The sequence below is a fragment of the Microchirus variegatus genome (assembly GCF_963457635.1).
Source record: "Microchirus variegatus genome assembly, chromosome: 2".
In the NCBI taxonomy this organism is placed as follows: Eukaryota; Metazoa; Chordata; class Actinopteri; order Pleuronectiformes; family Soleidae; genus Microchirus; species Microchirus variegatus.
The window spans coordinates 21,977,143-22,002,699 of record NC_139803.1 but is presented as its reverse complement, the minus strand read 5'-3'; the positions used below and the strand labels follow the sequence as shown (position 1 = coordinate 22,002,699).

Below are 25,557 nucleotides of genomic sequence, written 5' to 3'. Positions count from 1 at the left end.
AGGCACTGATGAGACGCGAACACACCCATTTTGAGTCACAGTTGATAAATAAAGTGATTATTTTTGTCTTAATCAAATGTCTGTCTTCACTCAGTATAGTCAAGTTTGGACCTGGATTAAACGGAAATAAAACAAAATGGTGGCCAATTTGTTCCCCTAAAGTCTTAGAATGAGCTTCCTACTTGTTGCTAAAAAGGTGTTAGGATTTTAATGTCCTAAATGTACGGAAGAGTATTAGTGCCACATACGATAAAAAAAATACAATAAAACAGCATGAATTCTGATACATTTCTCAGAATTCTGACTTTAATATCAGAATCTGATTTTTTAATCTCAGAATTCTGACTCTTTTCTCAGAATCAAACTTTAATCTCAGAATTCGTCTTAAATCTCAAATTCTGACTTTAATCTCAGAATTCTGACTCTTTCCTCAGAATCAGACTTTAATCTCAGAATTCTGACATTAATATCAGAATCTGACTTTAATATCCTAATCTGGTTTTTAATCTCAAAATTCATGCTGTTTTTTTACTTTCTTTCAAAACTATTTGTTATACATACACACTAATACCTTTCCACATAAACGATATATGATTGGTTTATACAGAAAGAGAAGAAAATAAATCCCATGATATTGTATTTCCAGTAAAAGGTACCACCCCCAGACCACTAGGGGTCCTCACACTTCCATGAACTGAACCCCAGGAGGCTTCAACAGCATCATCAGGAAGACAACAGTGAAAGACCGCAGCTCTGAACCACAGATCAAAACAGCAGCAGATGATAGGGTTTTAGTTCGTCATGATCACCAGCGAGTGACAAGATAGAGTCTGATGTTTGGATCAAGATGAGCAGCAACAGTAGCAGCAGCAGCAGCAACAGCAGTGTGAGTGTGTGTGTGTGTGTGTGTGCTACATCCTCTGTGTGTGTTTTCACAATAGCGTGCATGAAACACACCAGCGTGTGTTAAATCATACTGCACTGCACATCCTTTCATTTATGTGCAGTCCATGTTGAGTCTTTGTTGTGGATAGAGATGCAGGATGCTGTGAGGAGGTGTTGCCTGTGTTGCTAGGATACTAGACTGGGAGGGGCCTGTTGGGGTGGGTTACTTAACATTCTGTACTGTAACTGTACATGCATACCAATAATTGTAATGTTCTGAATACAAATATGATTAGTTATGAATAGCATATTCCACACAGAGCATAATCTGGTTATGACTGATTATTACTTATAAATCTGTGTGTGTTTGAATAGAAAAAGGAGAGGGAGCAGAAGAGGAAGCTGCAGCACTTCCTGAACGACCTGGCCTTGCTTGGATCTTTACAGGTTTAAACACACAAACTATGTTATAATTCACAGCGTGGAAAGCTATTAAATCCAATAATTCTCTTCCAGGGTTTTAAATACTTCCAGCCATGGCTCAGAGGGAAAGAGGAGCTGCTGCTCACGGTCGTCAACGAAGATCTGGTCAGTTTCTCGAACAAAAACTGACGTATTTTGACAGCTGGAAAGATCCCAGGTCTAAATAATCAAATCAATGATGGCTGAGTTCCATTCAGCTTCCACACTTTCAGGGTGAATGCAGGTTCACTGACACACTGACACACATGACCTGAACGGAGCCAACGTTTACAGTTCATGAAGTAGTGGTGTACTGAGTTCTGTCACACAGAAGGGGGTTCGATTCCCTGATTATGTGCAACCTGCTGCTCTTACGTTCATACAAGGCAACGCAACTCAAAAATGCTCCACGGGATAAAAACATAATCAAAGAAAGCCGACATATGGCTGCTATTATGTGGTTAAAAAACAGCAATGGCGAAGTGATGAAGTGAGGAAGAGAAAAAAAAAGTAAGTGTTGAAGTGAGAGAAAAATGGAGGCAAAAATACTAATAAGTAAAGAGAAATGAAAAACATAAATAGTAAAAGAACAAATGTTATAAATAAGAGGGGCCATGACCATTTAGAGCTTTAAATACTAATGGACAATAACTCCTTGCACCTTAAATACAGTCTGCACTTTAACACTGTCTATTTATTTATTTATACATTTATATATGCACTTTACTATATATATGTGTATATATATATATATACATATATATACATATATATATATATATATATATATATATATATATATATACATAGCTTTGAAAATGTGTTTTTCTTCACATACTACTTGTGTTTCCCCCAAATTGCATTTTGACTGACGGTAAATGCCACCTCCCCTGCAGGGTTGGCGTTCCCCGGGCTTTGTGGTGTCCAGAGCCACCTCCTCCTCCTCCTCCTCCACCGGCTGCTCCTCCAGCAGCATCTGTAACAGCAGTGACATCTCCCCGAGCAGCAGCGAGCCCAGTCTGGACAGTCGCTGCAGCTCCCCTCTGCCCGGTGAAGCTCCGCATCCACGATACCCTCTGTCGCAAACACGCGCAGAGAACACGCAGCCACAGAACGCCAGGTGACTGATATGTGTGTGTTTATAAAACATGCATGTAAATGTGTTAACAATGTTAGGAAGTAGCATCTCGATTGATATTTGTTGGTGCATCACATCTACAATTATGAAGAGATAGGCAAATGTTGTTTTAACGTTATGAAGTGTTAGTGTTAAAGTAAATATAATTTCTGGTATGTGAAGGCCACCGTAGTTTTCCTCCATTTAATTTATTGCAATCTGCAGTTGCACCATTAGATGTCACTATTTCTTACACACGGGACCTTTAAGTTACCACCATAATAGCATTATTAACACCGAGCGTACTGCAGACGACTCACTTTGCATTAGCGTGGTTACGCAACGGTTTGTGCTATCGGAAAAATTCCAACGGTTTCTGGAACCTGGGAAGTTGCATGTCAAAGTCAACGTGGGGTTATTCCGGTAATTTCACTTGTGCTTTTGCAGGGAGCCGTGTTGAGTTGGAAAAACGCCAGTTGAGACAAAAACTCTAACAAATGCTATTTTAAAAAAATTTTCTACTGTTCAAATTTAAAATTTAACACGCAAAATTTATAACAGTATATACAATCCACAGCCACTTTATTAGGTTCACCTGTTCACTTTTTTTGTTAACGCACATAAACAGCCAATCACAGGGCAGCGATCTAACTGGCTATTGCTCCCATTGTCGGCAGTTATAAACACACTCCAAGTCTTGCTTTGGACAACTGTTCTTTTCATTTGCGGCATCAAATGATTGGAAGTTATGACAAAAAAACACTAAAACTGGATGTTTGCCATCCCTCTCTGCTTTTAAATGCCATATAAAGACAATTCCTAATGAAACATGTAAATCTTTGCCTTGGTAAAATAAAGGTAAAGTAAATAAATTGAATAAAACAATGCTTTTAGTTGTCAGAATGAGGGGAAAAAAAGGTGATTTAAAGGACTTTGTACGTGACATGGATTTTGCTAACTTTACAAACTGCTGATTTACTGGGATTTTCACTATTCCAAAAAAAGAGAAAATATCCAATGAAAAATGCCTTATTGATGCCAGATTTCAGAGAAGACCAGACTGATTCAAAATGAAAGAAAAACAGTAACTCAATACGTTATACCTAAAGAAGTAGCAGGTGTGTGTATAATTATTTGCACGTAGACTGTGGACTCACATTGACCTCTTTCTAAATCTGTAGAAAGAGCTCCAGCAGCGAGCACCATCTCCTGCCTGCATCTCCCAGTGAACGAGAGATCGCAGTACCTGTGAGTGATTTTTGTGTACAGCACTTAAAAACAGCTCAAAGGTCAACACTGATTTATTCCTCACTCCGTCTCACAACCTCCACTGAACAGGAGGTGAACTGCACTCTGTTTTTACTGGCCGGCTACGTCAAATACGGACGGCCCCACGCCTGGATACGCTCCAACCACGAGCGCCTGGTCAACATCGGAGGCACCGACTCAATGGTCAAGGACACGCCCATGAAACTCAAGTCCATCTCTGACTGGCAGACACGAGGTATGGAAACAATGTGAGGAATCCAAACAGGAGAAAGTTATTGTTTCACTGCGCTGATTCAATAATTACACCATTTTCCATGAGCTAAATCAGACACAGATGTCATGGCTTGAGTTTGGGATTAGGATCGTGGAAAAACAAATCCTCCACATGCTTTGCGTTTGAAACGTACTCCTGTATATTCTGCAGAATTTCTGCTGATGATTTAGAAGAATTAAAAAAAAATATGATATTATGTCCTTTTTTTATCTGCAGGTATTCGAGTGTGGGACATTGTGAATGAGCTGGTTTGCCTGTGCACTATCCCTTCTCCTTCAAACCCCTTTGCCCTGGACATGCGTTACATCAATAGTCTTCCCCTCCCTGAGCTGTTCCTCGTCACAGGTGCTCTCCTCAACTTCCTGGAGATGTATGTGGTGTACGGGAACCAGGACGAGCTGCACTACAACAAAGGTTTGACAGATAGATCACAAATCCCTTGATTGGAAATAAACTATTTCTTTGTCATTATTAGCCAGCAGGTGGTGCTGTTTAGCTACACTTGATCATGCTCAGGCACACAACCTTCACTCTACACTTTTATACATGTAAAGTTGAGGTGGTTGCTAGACGATTCTAAAGGAGTCACTTTCCAACTTTGTGGCAACAGTTTAAGGAAGGAGCCATTTTCTATTCCAATATGACAATACCCCAATGCAAAAGCACTACAAAGACATGGTTTAGTCTGGAAGAACTTGACTGACCTGACCTGAACCCCATCGAGCACCTTTGGGATGACCTGGAACAGAGATCGTGAACCAGACCTTCTCGTCCAACATCAGCGTTTGACCTCATCAATGCTCTTGAATGGGCACAAAGTCACATAGAAACCAATGTTTTTTAGTACTTCAAAAAAACAAAACACACATTTGAGTAAAAGTAAAATTTGAGGGTTTGGAGCACAAGGGGCCTAAGTGACATCTTGGATGAAAATAAGTTATATATATCATTTTAAAGGTCTTGAGCTCTATCAATTGAGTTTAGAGCAAAATAGGCATACGTGCACTGAGCTTGGTGCACCAAATGAGTAAGTCAAGCTTTTGAACTCAAAGCCCATGACTGCTGACATAATAGCTAGCTAATGCAAGCTAGCTCCGAGTTAGCTTGTCCTGATCATTTGATCAGTATTTTCTAGTGTTTAATTACCGTACAAACTGCAAGTAGCTAGGTTATTTAGCCTAATCTGGCAATTGGAAAAAAAAATCTTTAAAATATGGATTCTGTGAAGTCTAATCTCTATAAAAGTATAGATCGACTCAAATATGTTGTTTTTAATCAAGTAATTACAATCAATAATCATTTGTTTAAGCTCTCCTGTAAAATTCTGCTAATCACTTACGCCCCCTGTGTTCCAAACCCTTGAATTACAAATTTAATAAAGCATCAGAAAGCCTACTCAATTACAGTAACGTGTAGTAAATGTAATTCATTACTTTCCATCTCCGGTTAAAGGCCCTTATCCACATGGGAACAGAACTTTCCCCTAAACGATCTTTTATTTTTGGCTCTCAGAACGTTTTCCATATAAACACACCATCATTTCAAGGAATGTCTTCCTACACACAACAAATGACCCTGAAGGCAACACTGCCACAGATATACACCTAAAAACAAATAGACAAAGAGGTGAGAGGTGGGGCTTTGACGTCAGCATTTTTCCAAAATTACATATTAGTTGTATATGTAAAAACAAGGATGGTGTTTTAACTCTTGGACCTGTTTTGCTGTGGTCTCAAAATACTGGTTCTATGTGAAAACAAAGCCAACACGTGTGTACAAGTAGAAGCCCTTAGAGCCGTGGCAAAGTTCTAACCTGGTTTTTGTCTATGTCTAACCACAAGTGTCTCATATATATTTTTATATCAAAGATACAGTGCGTCTTTTCCATTGTGGGCTATGGTAAAAAACACAGTGGTGCCTGAGTAGAACTGATCCAGTTCCTGTTGCATAATGTAACTTCTTAAATAGATCAAATAAAGTAAGGGATTTTTATGTTTTTTCTCCCCTCAGTGGTCGAGGAGTTGAAGCCTCTGAGGCGTCTCCACGTTCACTCCCTGCTGGAGCTGCAGCGACACCGAGAGACGTTGAGGCCGAGCGGCGGTGCAGAGGTTCGGGACTCATTTGGGGAAGAGTGACCGTAAAGCTGAGATCCCCACTGTGCTTTTATTAACCGGAATTCCACCACATGGACTGTCAGTAGTTGAATTCTGTTTCACGTTGATTACTATTCTCCCTCACGAGTTGACTCGTGTCAGAATTTGTATTTTGTGCACTGATCAAAGCTGTCCTGTCCAGCTGGAGTTGTATCCACATAGTTTAAATGGTTTTAGTCACATGGATCAGATGCAAGTCTGGGAATTGACTCGCATGACAGGGACTAAAAATACCTGGAGCTCAGTGAATCTCCTTCTCCCACCATCACCTCCACAACCCTTCAATCTCAATTACTTCCTTCCATGCAAACAAATGGAGGAATTCTGTTTTCATCAGGCCAAATATGACATTTTAAACCCAAGTGTTTATTTGTGGAAACATTTTTTCCAGGGTCAAAGCTGCACAGGTTAATCCGGATTGAATATTTGTCATCTTGAAAAGCATGAGAATAAGACAAATCTTGTATAAAAAGTTTTAATATTCATAAAATACATATTTAATTCAATATGTACAACAACGAAACAGTACACTGATAAAATACATCTTAAGCAGGCACTTAAAAAACACTCTCTTCTGAGAAGAAGCTGTGCCATTTGTTAAAAAAAATGCAGCAAGAATAATTAAAAAATAATAATAGTAAAATTAACTGAAAAAAAACCCAACAGTTAAAAACACACAGGCGTCATAATCCCTTTTTTAAAAAAATGGCAACACTTGTAGCTTAGTTTTGGTTTAGAAAACATAAAATAGGAGTATGGTAGCCTTGGCCTCCAATTCTCAGGTCTCTCATTTGTAAACTGGAGACATCACCATCACGCACGTACGTTACGCAACAGAGCACAGGCCAGTAACTCGATTTGTCACTTTAATGGGACTTAAAGCTAGTGAGAGCACCTTTTATGGCTTTGGTAATGGGAACAAGCCAAGAACTGAAAGCACATTGTAGCATCTGCTAATGAGGCTGCACCAAATGCAAAGTCATGGTTGGACATGGAGAGGAATTTGGGTCTCTTTTAAGAAGATTCCCCCTCTATTGGAATGCAGGTGCACGGTGACGCATTCCTCACGAAGGCTCCACATAGGAACACAGTGTTTCCACTGTTTCGGATACAAACTCACAACTCAAGGAAGAGTGTTTTTTCCCCTTCATGAATGTAAATAATGCATCTCTGCAGGACAGTCATGATCTGTTTTTGCAGGATGTTGCAGAAATGCGGGTGGGGGAGGATTTTGTTGACCCAGCAGGTTCTGTAAAGGTCTATTGTTTATAATTACAGGAGCTGGGCCTGCTGTACATCACGTACGCACACAAACGGCCCCCCAACACCTGTGATTTTCATGAGTTGGAATATAACTGATGTGTCCAGGTGTTAAATTCTACAGCTAGAAAAATGGAAAGTGCTTAGAAAGTAACTATTTGTGTGCATTAGATTTGCAAAAGGACATGCCAGCATTTCTTATATGTAGCTTGGCCCCGACGCAATGTAATCAGGTCTAAAGCTGTCAGCGCATAAATTAAAAGTATAATTTTGGCCACCCAAATGAGAAGAAATAAAAACATTTTAAAGTCATAATCTGCCACAAACATAAATTAAATTAAAAAAATGTCTTCAGAAACATCAGGACTCTCCTTCGTCGTCTTTTTCCAGTTTGGCCTGTGGTTCATTCGGCGGACAGTCAGCACCATTGATAGGTTTAACGCTCAAACACCTTCAGTGGCTTTAGCGTCAAGTATGGACTTCTTAAAAAGACAAACAAGCCAACCATACATAAAAAGACTTCAATCAGTCTGGTCCTCAAACGCCTCGCAGCCACTCAAGTCCTCAGATTACTGTTGACATGTAAACAAAGGAAGCGGTCAACAGCATCTCGTGCTACACTGCACTCCACACGTGCGAGTGCAGAAGTCCACTTTGCAGCGTCACAAACCTTCAAGTCCTCACACTCACTGATTATAGCAACATCTCCACACTAGTTTCATACAGTAACGGCAAGTGTCCAAATACGGACTTTCCCACCACCCAGTTGATTTCCCACTTGTCCCTCTGTCGGTCTTGAAATGGCTTCTCCCTTACGTCAGTGCTGTCATCCTTGAGGTTGTTATTAGATTAATGTGTTCTCATGTTTGCTGAGCTAAGGATGGACGTTCAGTTCCAGCTGTCAGACGTAGATCCTCGTCTGGTGATGGTCCTCACGGGAGACATGGAGCCTCTCTTCTTCCAGCTGACTGAAAAGAGAAAGACACCAATTTCAGTTAGGCTGGTGTTTAAATATTAATTATAAGCACAATAATTTGTGGACGTTGATCACCCTCTGAGGCTATTCATTTACGCCACCTTCAGGACTTTGTGTTCATTACATAAGTCATATGTCGCCTTACCTTTACTCAGACTTGCAGGCAGGGTTGAGCTCTTGGTGTTGATGGAAGAGTTGGACGACTCCTCCACACGTTTTCCCTTTGCCTCGACAGACTGCGGCGTGGCCGAGTCATCCTGCTGCCAGTCGTTCAGCGCCCGCTGGAAGGAATGAGCCAAACACGCCTTCATGTCCCGCGCCCGCTCCGCCCGGCTGCACCAGAACACCCGACACTGCAGCTGCTTCCCGTGATGCTTGCAGATGTACAGGAAGACGTTGGGCCGGTTGGGATCCGCGGCGCAGTACGCAATGTCCTGAAGGTAAGTCTTTGTGAGCTGCCGCCCCGTACTCAGCTCTTTGACCTCGACGTATCGCGGGCGCACCACCAGGGCGTGGTCTTTGCTCAGCTTCTTCCCGTTAGTGATACCGTCCAGCATGTGGCTAATCGCGTCCTGGGCCTGTTCTCGGTCGAGGGAGAAGATTTTTTCCGTGCCCAGGTAGTGGACTTTGAAGAGAGGGTCGCCATGGGACAGAGACTCTGTGCGGTCGCGGCGAAATCGCCGACGGAACGCGGCCGGAGAGTTCTTCAGGGTCTGCACGAGCTGGAAAGTGCTGAGAGACATTGCGCGTTTCAGGCTGGTTTTGGCGGAAATTTTAGCTGAGGCGTGAATGCCTATTGTTGAGCCGGTCCTCTTCAGACAGAGCTTCTCCCAATGATACGCTTTCCTTCTAAATGGAGTGGAGCTGCATTCACTGTCTTTATCTGCAATGAGAGAAACACTGATGTTAGTGAATCCATTTTAAAATGAAAGTAACAGATGCTTACATGTCCACCGAGTAACATTTAGGACAGTGAAGGCATTATTATATTGCATATCTTACAAACAGACATGCAAGGTTGTCTGTGACGCTTCCACTTCGGCGGAGCTAACAGCTAAACTAACAGGTGGATCTGTGTTTGTTGGAATCTGTCGTCTCACGATTACAGGTCACCGACTCTTACACACTTGGCCTCTAGAACGTGCGATCCTCCGTGAACGTGACGTTAACTGCATCCTGATAATGTTTTGTTTACACACTAAGGCATTTCATAGGAATGAAGACACTCTTCATTGTTATTCTTTTTTGGCAAGTCCCTGATAAGAGAATAAAAAAAACAAAAACAAACACGCACGCAAGTCGCAAGCCCAATGCGTACCGCAGGATGGAAAAACACACAGCAACATTAAGAGTGGAATAGTTGGCCACCGCTGGCACCATCCAATCAATATTTACAGTCAGGTTTGGCTTTTATCCTCACATGAATCTTAGGAGACAAAATAATGATCTGGAAACGAGCCAAGGTAAATAAAAAGACACGTGGTTGTGACATTAGATGCGTGACAAACCTGCTGTTAACTACTGGGCAACTTCTGTGACCTCCTTAACTCAAGTATTATGCAACCACGTCTGCCCCCCCCAGCCCCATTGTCTCCAATGCTACAACCTCACAGAGGCAAATATTTTCCTCCATTGTGCTAAACATTATTTTTTCCTCCTTCTCATTTCTTGGCCATTCTTTCAACATCCTAACCGCCCTCCTCAGGAGCGACTTGGAGAGAGGACCGCCAACCGTTTCAAGTCGGTGGCCATTGTTAGCGGGACCCCTCCTGCAGGAAGCAGCTTTGCATTCCCACCTCCTAAATATTTCTCCTGCAAACAATGGCATGCTTTCTGAGAGTATGTCACATCACCAAAGAGAATGGAGTTGACCTCGCACCCAATTCAAACCCCAGGACATGCACGTACATTAGTACAGAAGCAATCAATTGTTGCCTCTAAATTATTATTATTATTATTATTATTGTTATTATTATTATTATTATTATTATTATTAATAACCTAATAAGTGATTAATTGTTCTCCATATTCAGCTGTTTTTAAAGTAAATATTTGTGTTGTTTCTTTCCATGATGACACCAAACCAATGTAAGACATTAGCTACTGTACAATAGACCCTTTCACTTGATACAGTCCAAATTTAGAACATAGTAAAGTATTTAAATTCCTGACCAAAACTGTTATCAAAATATGAAGCAAAAAATAATAAACACATTTGAGGTTAATTAAGAACTTAAGCAATTTGAATCAGTTAGCATTCATTAATCAAAAATAATAAGCTTTTTTAAGGAATGGTTAAGTATATGCTCTAGGAATTATTGCCGAATTATCCACTAAAGGATGCTGATTAATGACAACTGATTTTAGCCACATAATCTCAGAAATAAACGAGATAACTTAAAAAATACCATATTTTTAAACGTTGTACGGCTAGTTCCAGAGTGTCCCCACACTTACGGTTAAAACTCAAATGCTGTCACACGTTTACCAGAGCATTTATGGTGAGGAATAAAGGCGTCAAATAAAGGATTAAACTGTTAAAATAATTTAAATGCGTCTTACCTGGGCACACTTTCATGAAAATGCCGTCCTCGTGCAGCTCAGGTGATCTTCTCAAACACACCGGGCAGGTAAAGAGGGAGAGACACTCGCGCCGTCCACACACACACACACAAGAAGAAGAAGAAAAGTCACGTCGCTGTCCGGGTGTCACGGAAAAGTAACCGCGGGGTAAACACGCTGCGACCACGCGAGACACTTTCTGTAGCGGGGTGGATGTGGAGCTGCTGGAACCTCTGCTCAAAGCGTCTGTCTGACTCGAGAGTGAATAAGCTTCACGGCCGTGGGGAGGAGGATTTAAAACCAGCGTGGGCGCGAGCTCGTCACACACGTGGACGAGCATTTGCGTCTGAGCAGTGAGGAGGAGGAAGAGGAGGAGGAGGACGAGGAGGAGGACGACGGAGGTGATGATTTACAAGAGAGGAGGGATTTACTGACACACTATTGATCACTGACGGAGGCACAGAGAAATAAAGAAAAAAAAGCATAACCTCTTGTTTTTTTTGACTGTTTCATTCAAATGTGCGTCATTTTCTACACATGTGGTTCCTTATTTATAATATTTATACATTTCTGGGTGTACATTTGACTGCTTTTTAAAAAATCTTCTGTGTTGTTTGGAGCAGAAATAAAAAAAATGCATAGTTTTTTTTGTTCAATAATCAATCAAGTGACTTTTTAAGTGGAAGCTACTTTTCATAAATTACTGTTTGCAAACAAATAACACAAATAGATCAAGTCGATTACAAATTAAAGTGAACGTTAAACACAATTTTACATAACTTGTGAATTTTAGTTTGAAACCAAATTCATTTTGTGTGATACCCAATGACACTGGTATGATCATATGATAATTGTAATGGATGAATTTGATCAATAAACACTCAATTAAATAATGTAATTTTGCAATTAATTAAAATCAAACCACATAAGCATTGAAAACCTGTAAAATGCATGCGATTTGTGGCGGTGAATAAGTTGAGATCTTTTTTTTTTTTTTTACGAGCCTGTGACAGCATTCTCTTCCATGTGAAAGTTTCACTTGACTTTATTTCAGCATGTGTGTGCAGCCAGCACCATACTGTGAACACAAGTGAAACCAACTACCTCTCATTACCATCACATTGCGTCACCACCCGAGTCTAATGGGGATCGTTGGGCTCAGCTGCTCAGATCGGTTTCAAGTGTTTTTGTCGGGCATTTGGAACAGTGGCAGAGGAAAACTTTAAAACGCTTCCATATGTGTAGGCTCCTTTATATGTGTGTGTGTGTGTGTGTGTGTGGCTGGGTGGGTGTGCCTGACGTAGGGAAACAGTAGGGCCCCTGTTTCTCCTGGGTTTGGCCCAAAAAACATTTAGCTTGTGGACGTCACACTCGCCTCAGTGCCTAGCAGGACACACTGGAACTATTCTTGGGGCACCAGTGACATAATGGACCATCTCAGACACCCTCACCGACGCCCACCCCCACCCCAACCGTCCTATGCATCTCAGCGGCCATGCGGCAAGAACAGTGTCAGCATCTAAACCAAGGGGCGTACCTGCAGCTGCACCTCCTGGAACTTGTGAAAACATGTTCTGCCGCGTTGCATTAGAGGTACAGCTCTTCATCTGTGTGCCCACACGGAGAACCATGCAGTAAAAACAAACGCAGAGTCCTTAAAATGCCCACTCGTTTTGACAAAAATAACATTGAACTTATAATAAAATTCTTCCATTATCACCACTAACCCTGTTTTTAATGAAGGTAAAGTGTGGAACACTAAAGAGAAAAGACGTCTTGTACTTGTACAAATAAGAACATCTTTTATGGCATGTGAAGGCCACTGTCGTTCCCTGACACACTTTGGAAAAGGATGAGTGAGTGGAGGACAATCCACACTGGGTGCGTGCGTAGTGCACGTGCAGTATGATGATCTTTTCAATGTCACGCAGCTCTGTTGTTCACACACAAGGCTGCTGCATTTCTACTATATTTGACATAGTTTTTTCGCCTTTGAAAATCATTTAAATATACTTTTAAATACTCCATTAGGCCTACAAAATTAAAGAAACGAATACATTCAGGGAAGTGCTTTTACTTTGAAATGCGTACAGGTACAGGCAGATATCCAGACCTGGCCTAATTCTTACACACTGCACTGTATTTATGCATGTTTTCCACTTTGGCTGATTATTGAATATATGAAGCGAATATTGGAGAGTTAATTCAGTGATGAGCAGTAGTTTGGAAAAACTTTACCACAGAAAAAAGGTAAGAAGGTCCAACTTGCTGACATGCGTAGATAAAAAGTGCCAGTGGCCGTTGACACACGGCAGCCTTTCTTTGCTGCTTCTATTTTTCTAACAATATTTGCTTCTCTTAAACCAAGAGATGTTGTAGTTTTCCTTATCATGTCCATACATTCCTCCTCTTATCATTCACCATTTCCACCTTTTTTCCATGTCAGTGTCATCCTTGAATCATTTCCTCTGAAATAATTCACATTCACCCGTAATCGATGTGCCAACTTTTCCGCCTCTGTCAAGAGCAATAACGGGATATTTCAAGAATCTCTCTTGTGAAAGAAACCCACCTATTCTTTATTAAAAGCCATCGTCGTTCTGAAAAACATGTATTTCTGGCTGTATTTGTTTGGTTAGCAGGGTTCTATCTTTACCCACGTGAGAAGAATGACTCAGTGGATAACACCAACAGGCCATAACTCAACAAGTTCTCGTGGATTGTTGTGAAGTTCTGTGCAGACATTTATGGTCTCCAGATGAAGATCGATTCTTCTGAGTTTGTTGATCGTCCAGAACTTGACATTTATGATTTAGCGTGTGCTGGCACGAACGTTTGCACAGACATTAATGGTTCCCAGAACATGTCTTCTATTGATCACCTGACTTTTCCCCAGTTTCATATTGAGGGCAAGATTTTTGTTTACTTTAGTGACATAACTTATCAGGATGAATTATACTACTATACGCCGCAGTCTCTGTTTTTTCACTCAGTGCCATCATGAGGTCAGATTAATTTAGTTTATGACCAGTTACCGGAAAAACTAATGTTCACGTCAGCTTGGGCTGTACCTTGTGTTTAGTGCTAATTATAGTTTGCATGCATGGGAACACACCAAACCGAGATGGAATAATTTTCTGGTATCATTTGCACATAATGAAAATGTTCCTTGGCATTTTGTTCACCAGTAGTAAAGTCAACATGTACGTGAAGATTTTAACATTTAGATCAGCAGAACAGTGGCCGTGGCAGTAGAAAAAGCTCTCAAAAAACTCACAGCAACAGAGAACGTAAATGTTTTTTATTTATTTAGCACTTTTCTAGTCTTGATGACATACACTACTGTTCAAAAGTGTGGGGTCACTTAGAAGTGTCCTTATTTTTGAAGGAAAAACACTTTTTTTCCAATGAATATAACATTAAACGAATCAGAAATACACTCTATACATTGTTAATGTGGTAAACGACTATTCTAGCTGCAAACGTCTGGTTTTTAATGGAATATATACATAAGTGTATAGAGGCCCATTTCCAGCATACCACCGTTTGGTAATCGTGTTAGAAGGCTATTGGATGGTTAGAAAACCCATGAAAACCCTTGTGCAATTATGTTAGAACAGCTGAAAGTCTTGCCGGTTCTTTGACGGAAGCAAAGTTTGAAGGTCAAAATTATTATTTTGAATAAAAAAATCAGAAAAAATCAAAAAAGTGTGTCTTTTAATGGAAACACAAAAAAATTGCATAGGTGACCCCAAACTTTTGAACGGAAGTGTACTGGAAGTCCATTTCTGTGCAGCACTCTAGTAATTGTCTTCTTTGAGACTACAATTCTTGACTTGGCTAAGTCATTCACTAGTGTCTTGACAGTTGTTCCGGGGTCTTTAGACACATCTTCCACCAGTTTTCCTCCCAGAGTCTTTGAATCTTCCACTTTCTACCTTTGCCAGGCTTGTTCTATATGGCACTCTATGAATTTATTGATGATACTTCTCACTTCAGTTTTTGACACTTGGAAACGCTGCGTGTGTCCTGCCTTGTGAGCATCAACAATTGGGTTAAGTGTCTTGCCCAAGGACTCAAACCCAAAACCTTTGAGTTGAATGACGGCTCGCCGACCACTGAGCTTCTGTCGTAAGATATGTCAAAATTATAATGTAGGATTTAGTGACACCTACGAACCACTACGCCAACCGCATGGCCCAAATTCCAATGATGAAATACAAAATGGCTTTTCCTTTCTTGGCCACTGTAAAAACATGTTCATATAAACGGTTCAAAGACTCATAGTTCCATTAATAAAAACATAATTATCAATGAGAGAGTTTCCTTTCATCTCAAAACAAGAATCTGGACTTCCAAGAAGTCTATTTGTGTACACAAAAACAATAGGGAGCGCTCACTTTAAATGTCCTTACTGAAAGCAACAAGTTGGCAAACCTTAAAAAGTACCACTATATTAATTACGCCTGTCCAAAAACTTGTTCATGCAAATATGTAATCAGCCAATCACATGGCAGAAATTCACTGTATTTGGGCATGTGGACATGGTCACTACGATGTGCTGAGGTTCAAAGAAAGCATGAGAATGTGGATGTCCATGTACAATCATCTTTGTAAGAGAAAAACTTACTTATTATTCAGCCTTCTCTAAAGTTATCAGCTCCCATTCCTAAGCACAAGCCTAAACAACTGTTGATAGAGAATGGTCTAATAAAGAGAAAACATCCAGTGGGTAGCAGTTAAGGTTAGGGTCTGATCAAAAATGTATTGTTGATTCTTGAGTTAAGAGGAGAATCAACAAACTATTTAAACTATGACAGAACCACTTGTTCCAACCAAGGTCTGAAGAATGTACAACACATCAAACTGGACGATGCAGAAGACCACAGCAGATCAGTCATTCCTGCCACTTCATTAGGTCTCCTGTGTACCTAATAAAGAAGAAACTGTGCAGCAAAGACAGTAAGAACAACATGATTATGATTTTATAAGATACATAGATCAGAGGAATATTCCACGAGTGAGTTTCACAAGAGTAGCAAGGCAGGTTTGCAAAAATATGTGGTCTGCCATCAGCGCCGTGCCCACAGCTCTGGTTGTTATTCCATGTCTTGAGAAGACAAACACTGCTGCTAATGTTAGAAACAGTGCAAACAGAGAATATAGGAAGTCAAAATGTGCCCTTATAAACCTGTGTCCATTCATGCCCGCTTTTCATACCAACTTCTCTTTTTCCCGCACTGCTGTAAATCAAACGTCACATTTGAATTTGCAGACGTTGTGACTTGACAATGAGATTCTCAAGAGACAATCATTTACTGATGTGCATCTACAGTCAACAATGGAGTCAACAATCCAGTTTGATACATCTGAGTTCTATTGAAGTTAAAAGTACATCACAGTCTGTCCCTGGCACCAAAGTCATAGACAATTCTGGCTAATTAGCACCCATGGCTATTATGGGCTAACAAGGCCACACCCCTCTCTGAATGAACAGAGACAGACTGTGTCACGTTTGTGCTTTTAACAGTGACCTGGACATTTTGTTATACATAGTTAAGCCACTTTATGAGCACGCACACTCTTAAAGGGTCTTGCAGAATTTATCACAAGCAATTTATACAGTCTTTTATTTTTTTGTGAGTATTTTTTGCATCTGATATCTGATACCTAGTATCAGATGTATCAGTATCAAATGTCAAATTGAAACTGGGTTAACTCCAGGTTGAATAAAGGTCATATAAAAGGGAAAAAAACAAAACAAAAAAACATAGTATGTTATCTGATTGTCAATGTACTGTGTTTGTCAGCCTCACCATCTCTAGTCGTATCAGTTCTTTGTTATTTGTCATGTTGTTATTTACATTATGCACATGTGTACCGTACAGTATGACCTATATTTAACTGTGACAATGAACAGCACGAGACGTGGATATACGCTGCTCGCTCTGCATTGCTCTCCAAAATGTATAACAAAGAACATGATAGAAGGAGGAGGAGTTGGTTCATGACAGATGTCCTGTACAACAAGTGCTTTCAAGTGTCATAATTGCAGCACAATTATCTGTCTTCATCTGTTCTGGTCTGGTGCACTTTTCATGGCAAGTGCAATGGAAAATATATTAAGTGTAATTAATTCACTCTTAAACTCTGTGTTCTCTGTATGAGAACAAAATGATCCTCAAATTTTTAATGAGCCTGATTGTACAGATGTGTTTGTGTGGGGAAAAAAAGACAGGAGTGAAACACAGCTCTACTCACAGTGCTGTAACATGAAATGAATCATGCATGTAAATACCAGATCTAAATGGGGTCAGTGGCACATAAGGCTACAGAGATTATTAATAAATTACTGAATGAATGGTCAACTATTGACAATCGATGCATTCATCAGTTTAAGTGATTTTTCAATAATCAAAACCAAACATTCTGATTTTGTCAGTTTCTTAAATGTGAATATTTTGCCTTTTCTTTGCTCCATATAATAAAGAAATCTCTAAAAACGAAATAATTTTGGTTTGTGGGCAAAACAAGACATTCAAGATAAAGAATAAGAGAAAAAAAAATAATCGTTAGTTGCAGCCCTAGTGGCGCAAAATGAAATTAATCATGGAATATACCGTTTTATCATGCACTGTGATGAAAAGCATTAACAATAATTTGATTTTGATTAATTATTAGGAAAATCCCACATTTATACTGATCACCAGTGTCTGGAATATATTACATAATAGTTTAATAAAGAAAACAAATGTTGCAGGATGTCGATATTCCTGGGAAGCATCAAGAGAATGAATGCGAACGAGCCTATTGTCAAGTAGCACACATCCATTGGTTTGACCCATTCGAGTGCACAAAAGCAGCTCCTCTAGTGAAAGTGACTAGATTTAATCATGAGGTGTGGAAATCCGAGTCTTTATCTTCACTCATTGGTTTCAACTTCCTGAACAAGTTCAACGAAGCTCTGGTTTCAGTGAAATGAAGTGGATCAGTTACAGAGAAGAATCGTCATCAGCTTGGACTCATTGCATTTGCTCGTCTCATTGTTGGTCTTCCTGTTGTTGTTACTTTCCTTATAAAAGGATCATCATCAAACTGGAGGAAATTACTCAAAGAGGAGAAAGACAAGAAATGGGCGGTTTTGATATTATATAACTTGGGAAATAGAATAAATCAAAATTAGAAGCATCCTTTCTTACTGTTACTGAAAATCCTTCTTCATCACAGACACACACATTCTACTTTTCAATTCAACGATCCTTCAGTGCAGTAAAGCAGCAGTAAGGAGGGGGCAGTTTCCTCAGGATGCTAACAGCTTGTGTGCTTCTGTGAGTTTGGAGGTTAAACTGTGATGCATATCACAAGACGCTGGGTTTTGTGGAAGTACAGCTCTTTGTTTTGTTCACCGTTTGTGGTCTGTGAACATAGAAGGGTTGTTGGTATTATATTAGGGCTGAAACTAACGACTATTTTCATAATCGATGATTATTTTTCTCAACAGGTTATCATTAGGTCCATAAAATGTTCATAAATGTTGATCTGTGTTTCTCAAACCTGGAAATGATGATGTTTTCAAATGTTTTGTTTATGTCCACAAACCTAAGTTAGTTCAGCTTTAATGATTTATTTGTTATATGGAGCAAAGAAACCAGAAAATATTCACATGAAAAAACCCTCAAACAAATAATCAACTGTCGAAATAGTTGACAATTCATTTAGGAGAAGATTAGTAATAGATTAATTGAGCACTTGTATCAGCCCAGTGTTTTATTATTATTATTATCATAAATAGGGATGGGAATCACGGTCCAATACTGTCCAAAATCACTGAAATGGATATCGGACAGATAAAAATGTAAATTCCAATACAATCCAAAAATCCTCTATCGTGTACTTCACTACGCACAGACTGTAAAATTGTAAATAAAAATCAGCAACAGCATTTTAGCGGAATCATGTTTGGGCTGTTTATTCTTTTTGAGAGAACAATATTTGTTACACAGTTGGAGAATTATGTCTTTGAAATGACTCGGCACACATGTGTTGTTAACAGCTTTATATGTTTATAAATGGTTTAAAATGACTGTATAAGACTGATATCAGTATCTGTGGTATTGTCCCATCCATAATCATGAACATTAGATTATATAATATAATTTTATCAATTACTTTATATCAAATGAACTAATATCAGTGAGAGGAAAGATGCTTTGTACCAGCTAACATCTATGGTAGCATTAGCATAAAGTGTCATTGCCTCGAAGCTACTAGCATAGCTGTAGCGGATTCATTGGGGGGGGGACGTAGCTCCAGTAAATATCTCATTAGTGATTGATATCAGCAGCAACAAATACATTTGGATACATGTAAAATGTTTATATATTCTCATTAGCAAGTGCTAATCTGTGTGCGTTCGTGTCTACATATATGCCCGACAGCTCTAACACGTGCGTAGTAGCCATAAGGCTAGTATTGTTCGTGACAACAGAGCAAAAGTAATGCTCGTTTACACATCAACACGTGTCAATGTAAGTCAATGTTTTCTGTAAACTTCGTTGACCCCTATTTTGAACTGCTCTGAAATAAGTGTGACAAGAAGATAACCTTTGGTTATTGACAGACTTAAGGATGAAAAACAGAAACTGCGTGGTTTACTGAGATGTTATCGTGGAACAGAAACACGAGCCTTGTCAGTGACACTTTGTTTTTTTTTTGTGTGAATGAGTGTAATTTATCCCAGATTAATGGGATTAACCTGATCCAAAAACACTAACTCGACAGTGACATGAATTTTATTTCCCTTTCCTTACAGGAAAGCTGGTTGTGTATTAATTTTACCAAAAATGTACCTATTGTTTAATGTTCTACTGCACATTCAGGCCAGAGTCCCATGGTGAGCGAGTGACCTGACCTTCAAAAAAGTCACATGACTCAGGCCGTCTGAGGGAAGTCATGAGGGGAATTGAAAAAAAATTAAAACAACAAGCTACCTCTGCCACTGTGACTCCTACTCACAGCTGGCTGCATATGTCCTAATAAGGAAGTTAATGTCTGTCTGTGTGGAGCTGAGGGAATGACACCCCTGTCTGTTGTTTTTTTTCTCACCCTGCGATCTTTGCATGACGGTTGCATCAGTCTGCAGATGAGCTCATTTCCTTTTTTTTTTTTCATCTCTTCGCCTGAACAAAGTGGCTGGGCTTAGGTAATAACCAGACAGAAGATAGAAGGAGTCTGCCTGGGGAAATTCTAAAGACGTATTCTCGAGTGTCATTCTGATAATGGGCTTCTTGAATTAGCTGACAGCAGGAAACGTCCTAGAATAAATTAAAAGACTCTTTTGGACTCTTGTGGCCATTGTATCTCCAGATTTGGCTTTTCATGATAAGCAAAATAAAGGCGTCAAGCCACTTGAATAGCTATCGCCACAATAGTTTGCCAGCACTGGGCGTTGCTTTGTATTCACACACACACAGATTGGTGCAGATATTCTTCTTAGGACACTGCATTAATTCCCATTCTAATCATTAGCCCTAACCTTAACCCAACCACAATTCAAATCTTCGCCCTATACTTAATCAATTTCTTAGAAATTAGCTTCTGCCTCATTAGGACCTGGTCTTGGTCTCCATGAGGATGACTGGTCCTGACAAGGTCAGTTTTTATGCCAGAAAATGTCCTACAGAGGTAACAAAAATACAAGAACACACACATTGGTGTGGTGGAGTTACTAATTAGAGGCTAAATGATGTCTTTAAATGGCTGCCATGTATGCTGGATATAAAGGAAGCGGTAGTGATTCCTCTTTTGTTTTGACTGCCTCTTATTTTGACACTTGTAGCTCTTTTTTAGATAAGCTGGGATAAATGTAGTGATGACTGCTTTGTTGTGGAAATGCTGCTGGGCTCAGAGGCCAATCAGAATCTAGACTAAACAGGAAGAGGAGGAGGTGACTTCCTGTACAGGCCTGAGAGACTTGTTATTATAGGGGTTGGTACTGAATCTACTGGAAGAACTTTCTCAAGAAGAAAACAATAGCTTACAAAAAATCAGAAGTAATTCAGGTCAGGCCGAAGTACTTGAATGAAAAGGAAAATCAAGTTACCGTATGAATACATTACCACATGGAATTTCTAAATAATTCAGCATCAGCATATTTGGAAATGTGGATAAAGCATGTACAAACTAACTAACTAACACGACTAAGATCAGTGAGCCAAGGTCATCAGAAATATGATACAAAAACACATTTTCCAAGACAGATTAAGAAATAATAGGCATATTGATCTGGAAATGATTCATCATTCACTGCATGGCTAGTTTAAGCTGTGGGCCATGGGCCTTGGAAGTTACATTACATTTTAAGGGGCCTTAAAAAATCAGTGTATACTGTATGTTTAATTTACTTCTCCTACTTGTTGCATGTATGTTGCACAAGGCCATACATACTGGAATTCTTCTATTATTCAAATCCTTTGGTAGATTTTTTTTTTTTTCTAGGATCATAACAGCACAGACACTGAACAGAACGACGTGACCTTTAAATACACAGCTTTAAATTAATCCAACGCCGCCTGTATGTTGTTTTACTGATGCTACTAGAACTTGGCCGTTAAATCTTTCTTCCAGTGTGACCTTCTAACGGTGACGCACAGGATACCAACTTTTTTCATTTATTTAGACTTGTGAAAAATGTCAGTCTTAAGTAAGCACTATTCATTGAGTGCTCAATAAAAGTGAGACGGCCTTGGCTTTACTCTTTACAAGTGCTGGAAATTAGTCTGCAACAATGTTAGAACTGAACTGACATATGGCAAGTGATGACATCACTTCCTGTCATGTCCTATATAACAATCACATGGCTCCAATATACAGAAAAAAGAGCAGTTTTAGCTGCTATTCCCATTAGTTTTCCTTTCCCAAATGAACATTTCCACGGAGAAATCACTCAGTTTCCACCTTAATTGGTTCAGTGATTCTGTGGCTGTTGTTTGAGTCTTGAGGAAGTTGAGTCATTTGTATGTTCTGCTTCGGCCGCCCATAGACGGGGCGTAACACAATCTAAAACTGAAAGAGAATAATCTTTTATTTTAATTATTCAAAAGTGGAACTGACAGTACAAGGCCACAGCACTGACGAAGCAGCTGTTACAAAAACTGTAAGTGAGTGCTTTCCAGTCACAGTGCCTTCACTCTCCCTGTTAAGTGGAGTAATTTATTAATTTCTTAACATTCCAACTTTGAATCACACGGAAGGAAGTTGTTCAGTTCAAAACTGACACCATAGAGCAAAATACGCAAGATTATGGCAAACGACAACGCACTATTCATCTGCCTATTAATTATAAACATAATAATGCACAATAAACAGCCAGATATTTAAAAGTTAACAATTACACAACTTAAGGAAAAGCATCAGTCATATCCAAAAAAAAACAATTTTCTAACTCATTTCTAATTCTGGACACATTTTTCAGTTTCCACCCTGAGTTAAATATGTACTATTCTACCATCCCTCATATTCTCTGGGTTGTTGTCGTATGTTTCATCTGTGAATGCCCTAGTGAGAGGCCCCACTCTTACTCATAATCCACTGACTAACACCGTCTCCTGTGTCTCTCTCTGCTTTTCTCTCTGCCTGCGACTGTGTTTCCTCGTGTGCGTCTGTAAAAGCTGTCAGGGGCGTCTTTACGCGCGTCATCAGCAGAGCCGAGGAGGCCGCTGATGAAAACAGTGGCAACGCTCTCTGGTTATTGTGCTTGCGTCGTACAGAAAAGCAGCCGTTAGTCAGTCTTAAAGAGCCACACAGTCCTGCTGTAGCTATTAATAGCCGCATACTGTAGACGGCCTTATTCTCTCCAGGAGAAAGCCAGTCCAGAAAAATCACTCCCCTTTCCCCTGCTCATTTCCTCCCCACCCTTTTGCTATGCAGAATGCCATGTACTGTGAAAAAAAATAACAACCTCTCACCAAAATTATTTTTAGCCCCAGAGCAACCACAGTCGCCTCTTTATGCCTTGACTGATGTGTACGATCAACACAAATCAACCCGACGGAATGAGGTTAACAGCAAGTTCAAGTCACATCCAGCAGGTTCTTGGTGTGAGAACAGTGAGGTACATGTTATACTGCTGATTCACTCACTCATCATCCATTACTTCAAACATGACTTAACCTGCTGTAGTTTTTGTGTCGTCTGGTTTTTAGAAGCAAATCATTAGACGACTCTGGAACATACAGTTTTCAGAAGAGATTATATCACCATAATAAATATATATATATAACAAAAGTTTTTAAGCATTTATTTACACTGTATATGGTCCAATATGGAAGAAACAATATTACCCTGTTCTCTTTGACACATGTTCTGTAAATAATATTTATCATATTCCACAATGATCCACAAAATAACTGATGCCTGACGTGTACTTTTTAACATTTAAAGGTACACTGTGTAACACGGCGGAGGGTTTATTGGAAAGTATATTTGTATAAGTATATATATATATATATATACACACTATACCATATACATTTTTTACAGCAGCGTTGAAGGACAAACCAGCCAAAGGGTGGTTTCAGTTTTATTTAAGTTTCATTTAGAATGCAGAAGGAATGTAACAGAGCATTATTATTGCTGTTTTTTCCACTTTTTAACCATTTCTGTGGAATCAGATTTGATATAAAAGCAACATTTGAATTCCCCATTAAAATTGGAAATAACATTTCTATATTTGGTGCGTTAGAAATCGAAAGCAGCCAAATATGGCGAGTACCAGTTCTTCTTCCATCCAATCTTCTTCCAGCGCTTCAGCAGGGATTTCATATGTAGCACTTCTTGCCCTCGGGCTGTGGGTGAGGTCCAAGTTTACGGAAATGTTTCTTGTAGTACACAATTTAACAGCTGGTATCAGTGAGGTAAAAAACATGAAGGATCACCTAATTTATTAGAGCCAATGTCATCGTTACAACTCATAAACATGATGCTTGATTTAGAGAGAATCATCTCATGAGCTTCTTTGAGGAAAAAAAATGTTTTCCTGACCCTCACATGATTATTTACTGAATTTATGTGATGTTATCCACACAAAGCACACACTCTCACACTGTTATTTTGTACGTAGTTTTCTTTTCTTCAATTCATTACACGGAATGTGCTATGTAAAGCTCCAGAACACTGCTAGTGTCGCCAACCCCTATGACTTAATACCCCACGTTTTCAGAGATCTGGGGTTAATCCCTTAACCTTAAGGTTCCTGCAGTCTCAACCCTGTCCCACACTGGAGGATAATTGGCCAGATTTCGGTCCGGTTGACCTGGGTCTTTCGATAATTGCTGTGGGTGACTTCCGATTTTAGACTGATCTGAACAGATTATCTGCGCAGATGGGCGCAGAACTAATCAATGAGAGTGAGTTGACCAGGAAACAGATGTTGCATACTTTAGTTTGGAAGGGTAACTTGTACAAGCCAAGCTGATTCTGTCTTCTCAGCCATGACTACAGCTACTAACTGACAACGCAAACAGTCCACCTCCATGTCTGTTTATATTCTGAAATCAAGTTAAATCACGCAAGTTTCTGTGAGATCCCGAATCCCTTAAATAATTTGATTAAATGTCAAGTATATGGTCCTGCGTCTTTGACTGGACCTTCTAGTCTGTGCTTTCTCAGGATTAAAACATTGAAAATTGGTTACAAATATAGCTGTGTCTGTGGTCTCCTACGTTTCATCTTCTACCATGTTATCCTCGTATGGGGCACTGGTCCCAATCCCAGCTGATAAAGGGCGAAAGGTGAGGTACACCCGCCAGTTCATCATAGACCACATTAATAGAGACAAACAACCATCCACTCTGAGTGTCCAATTTTCCTAATCCCCAAATCTGCATGGTTTTGGACTGTGGGAGGAAACTGGAGAACATTCTCCGCACTTGTTCTGACATGGTCGCAAACCCGGGTCTTCATGCCGCAAAGGCAAGAGTTCTAACCACTACACCAACCGTGTAACTGACAAACAAATGCTTACTACCCAGACAAAGTGAAACAACAACCTTTCCTCTATGTGAAGGCCACCATAGTTACATGACAGGCTTCGGAAAAGCACGCAGTTCCTTTCATATTAGACAAGGGCCTGTGTCAGTCTAGCGTCCCACATGTGTGTACACAATCTCATGCTCCATTGCAGTAGCTGCAGTTTCTCACCAGGTATATTTGTGTATCCTGTGTATTCTTTGAGAGCTGAACTTTTACACGTGTGGATCCTGGCTGACCTTTTCATGAACTGTGGCTTCAAGCAAGTTTCCATGATTATTGTCTTCTTTGCGTTGTGCTACATGGAGAATATGCATACAACCGGAGGGTCCGTGCGAAAGAGGATGCATGTGAGAAAGTTTACATCGTACAAACTCTTCTGGAATCTTGCACACATGCAGCTGTGTAGGGCATGACCTGGCTATAACGGCGTTAATGGTGTGTCACCATTAGATGTTACAAATTCACAATGTTTGGACCTTTAAATTACAGAACCTTGTCATGGCTCTCCATGGAAACTATGCTACAAAACACTACAGCTGGTTAAGTCAAGTAAAGATTGATCAACCTA

At 39.9% G+C, this 25,557-nt stretch overlaps 1 protein-coding gene across 1 annotated transcript; it reads right to left on the bottom strand.

The window, feature by feature from the left end:
* Window positions 1-6,873: 6,873 nt before the first annotated feature.
* Window positions 6,874-9,139, bottom strand: LOC310944255 (low density lipoprotein receptor adapter protein 1; the record flags this gene model as incomplete). The annotated part of the gene is made up of 2 exons (XM_083909972.1): window positions 6,874-8,388; window positions 8,542-9,139. 2 exons carry the CDS (start codon window positions 9,137-9,139, stop codon window positions 8,309-8,311), a joined length of 678 nt encoding a protein of 225 aa, XP_083766098.1. The 3' UTR covers window positions 6,874-8,308.
* Window positions 9,140-25,557: the final 16,418 nt, after the last annotated feature.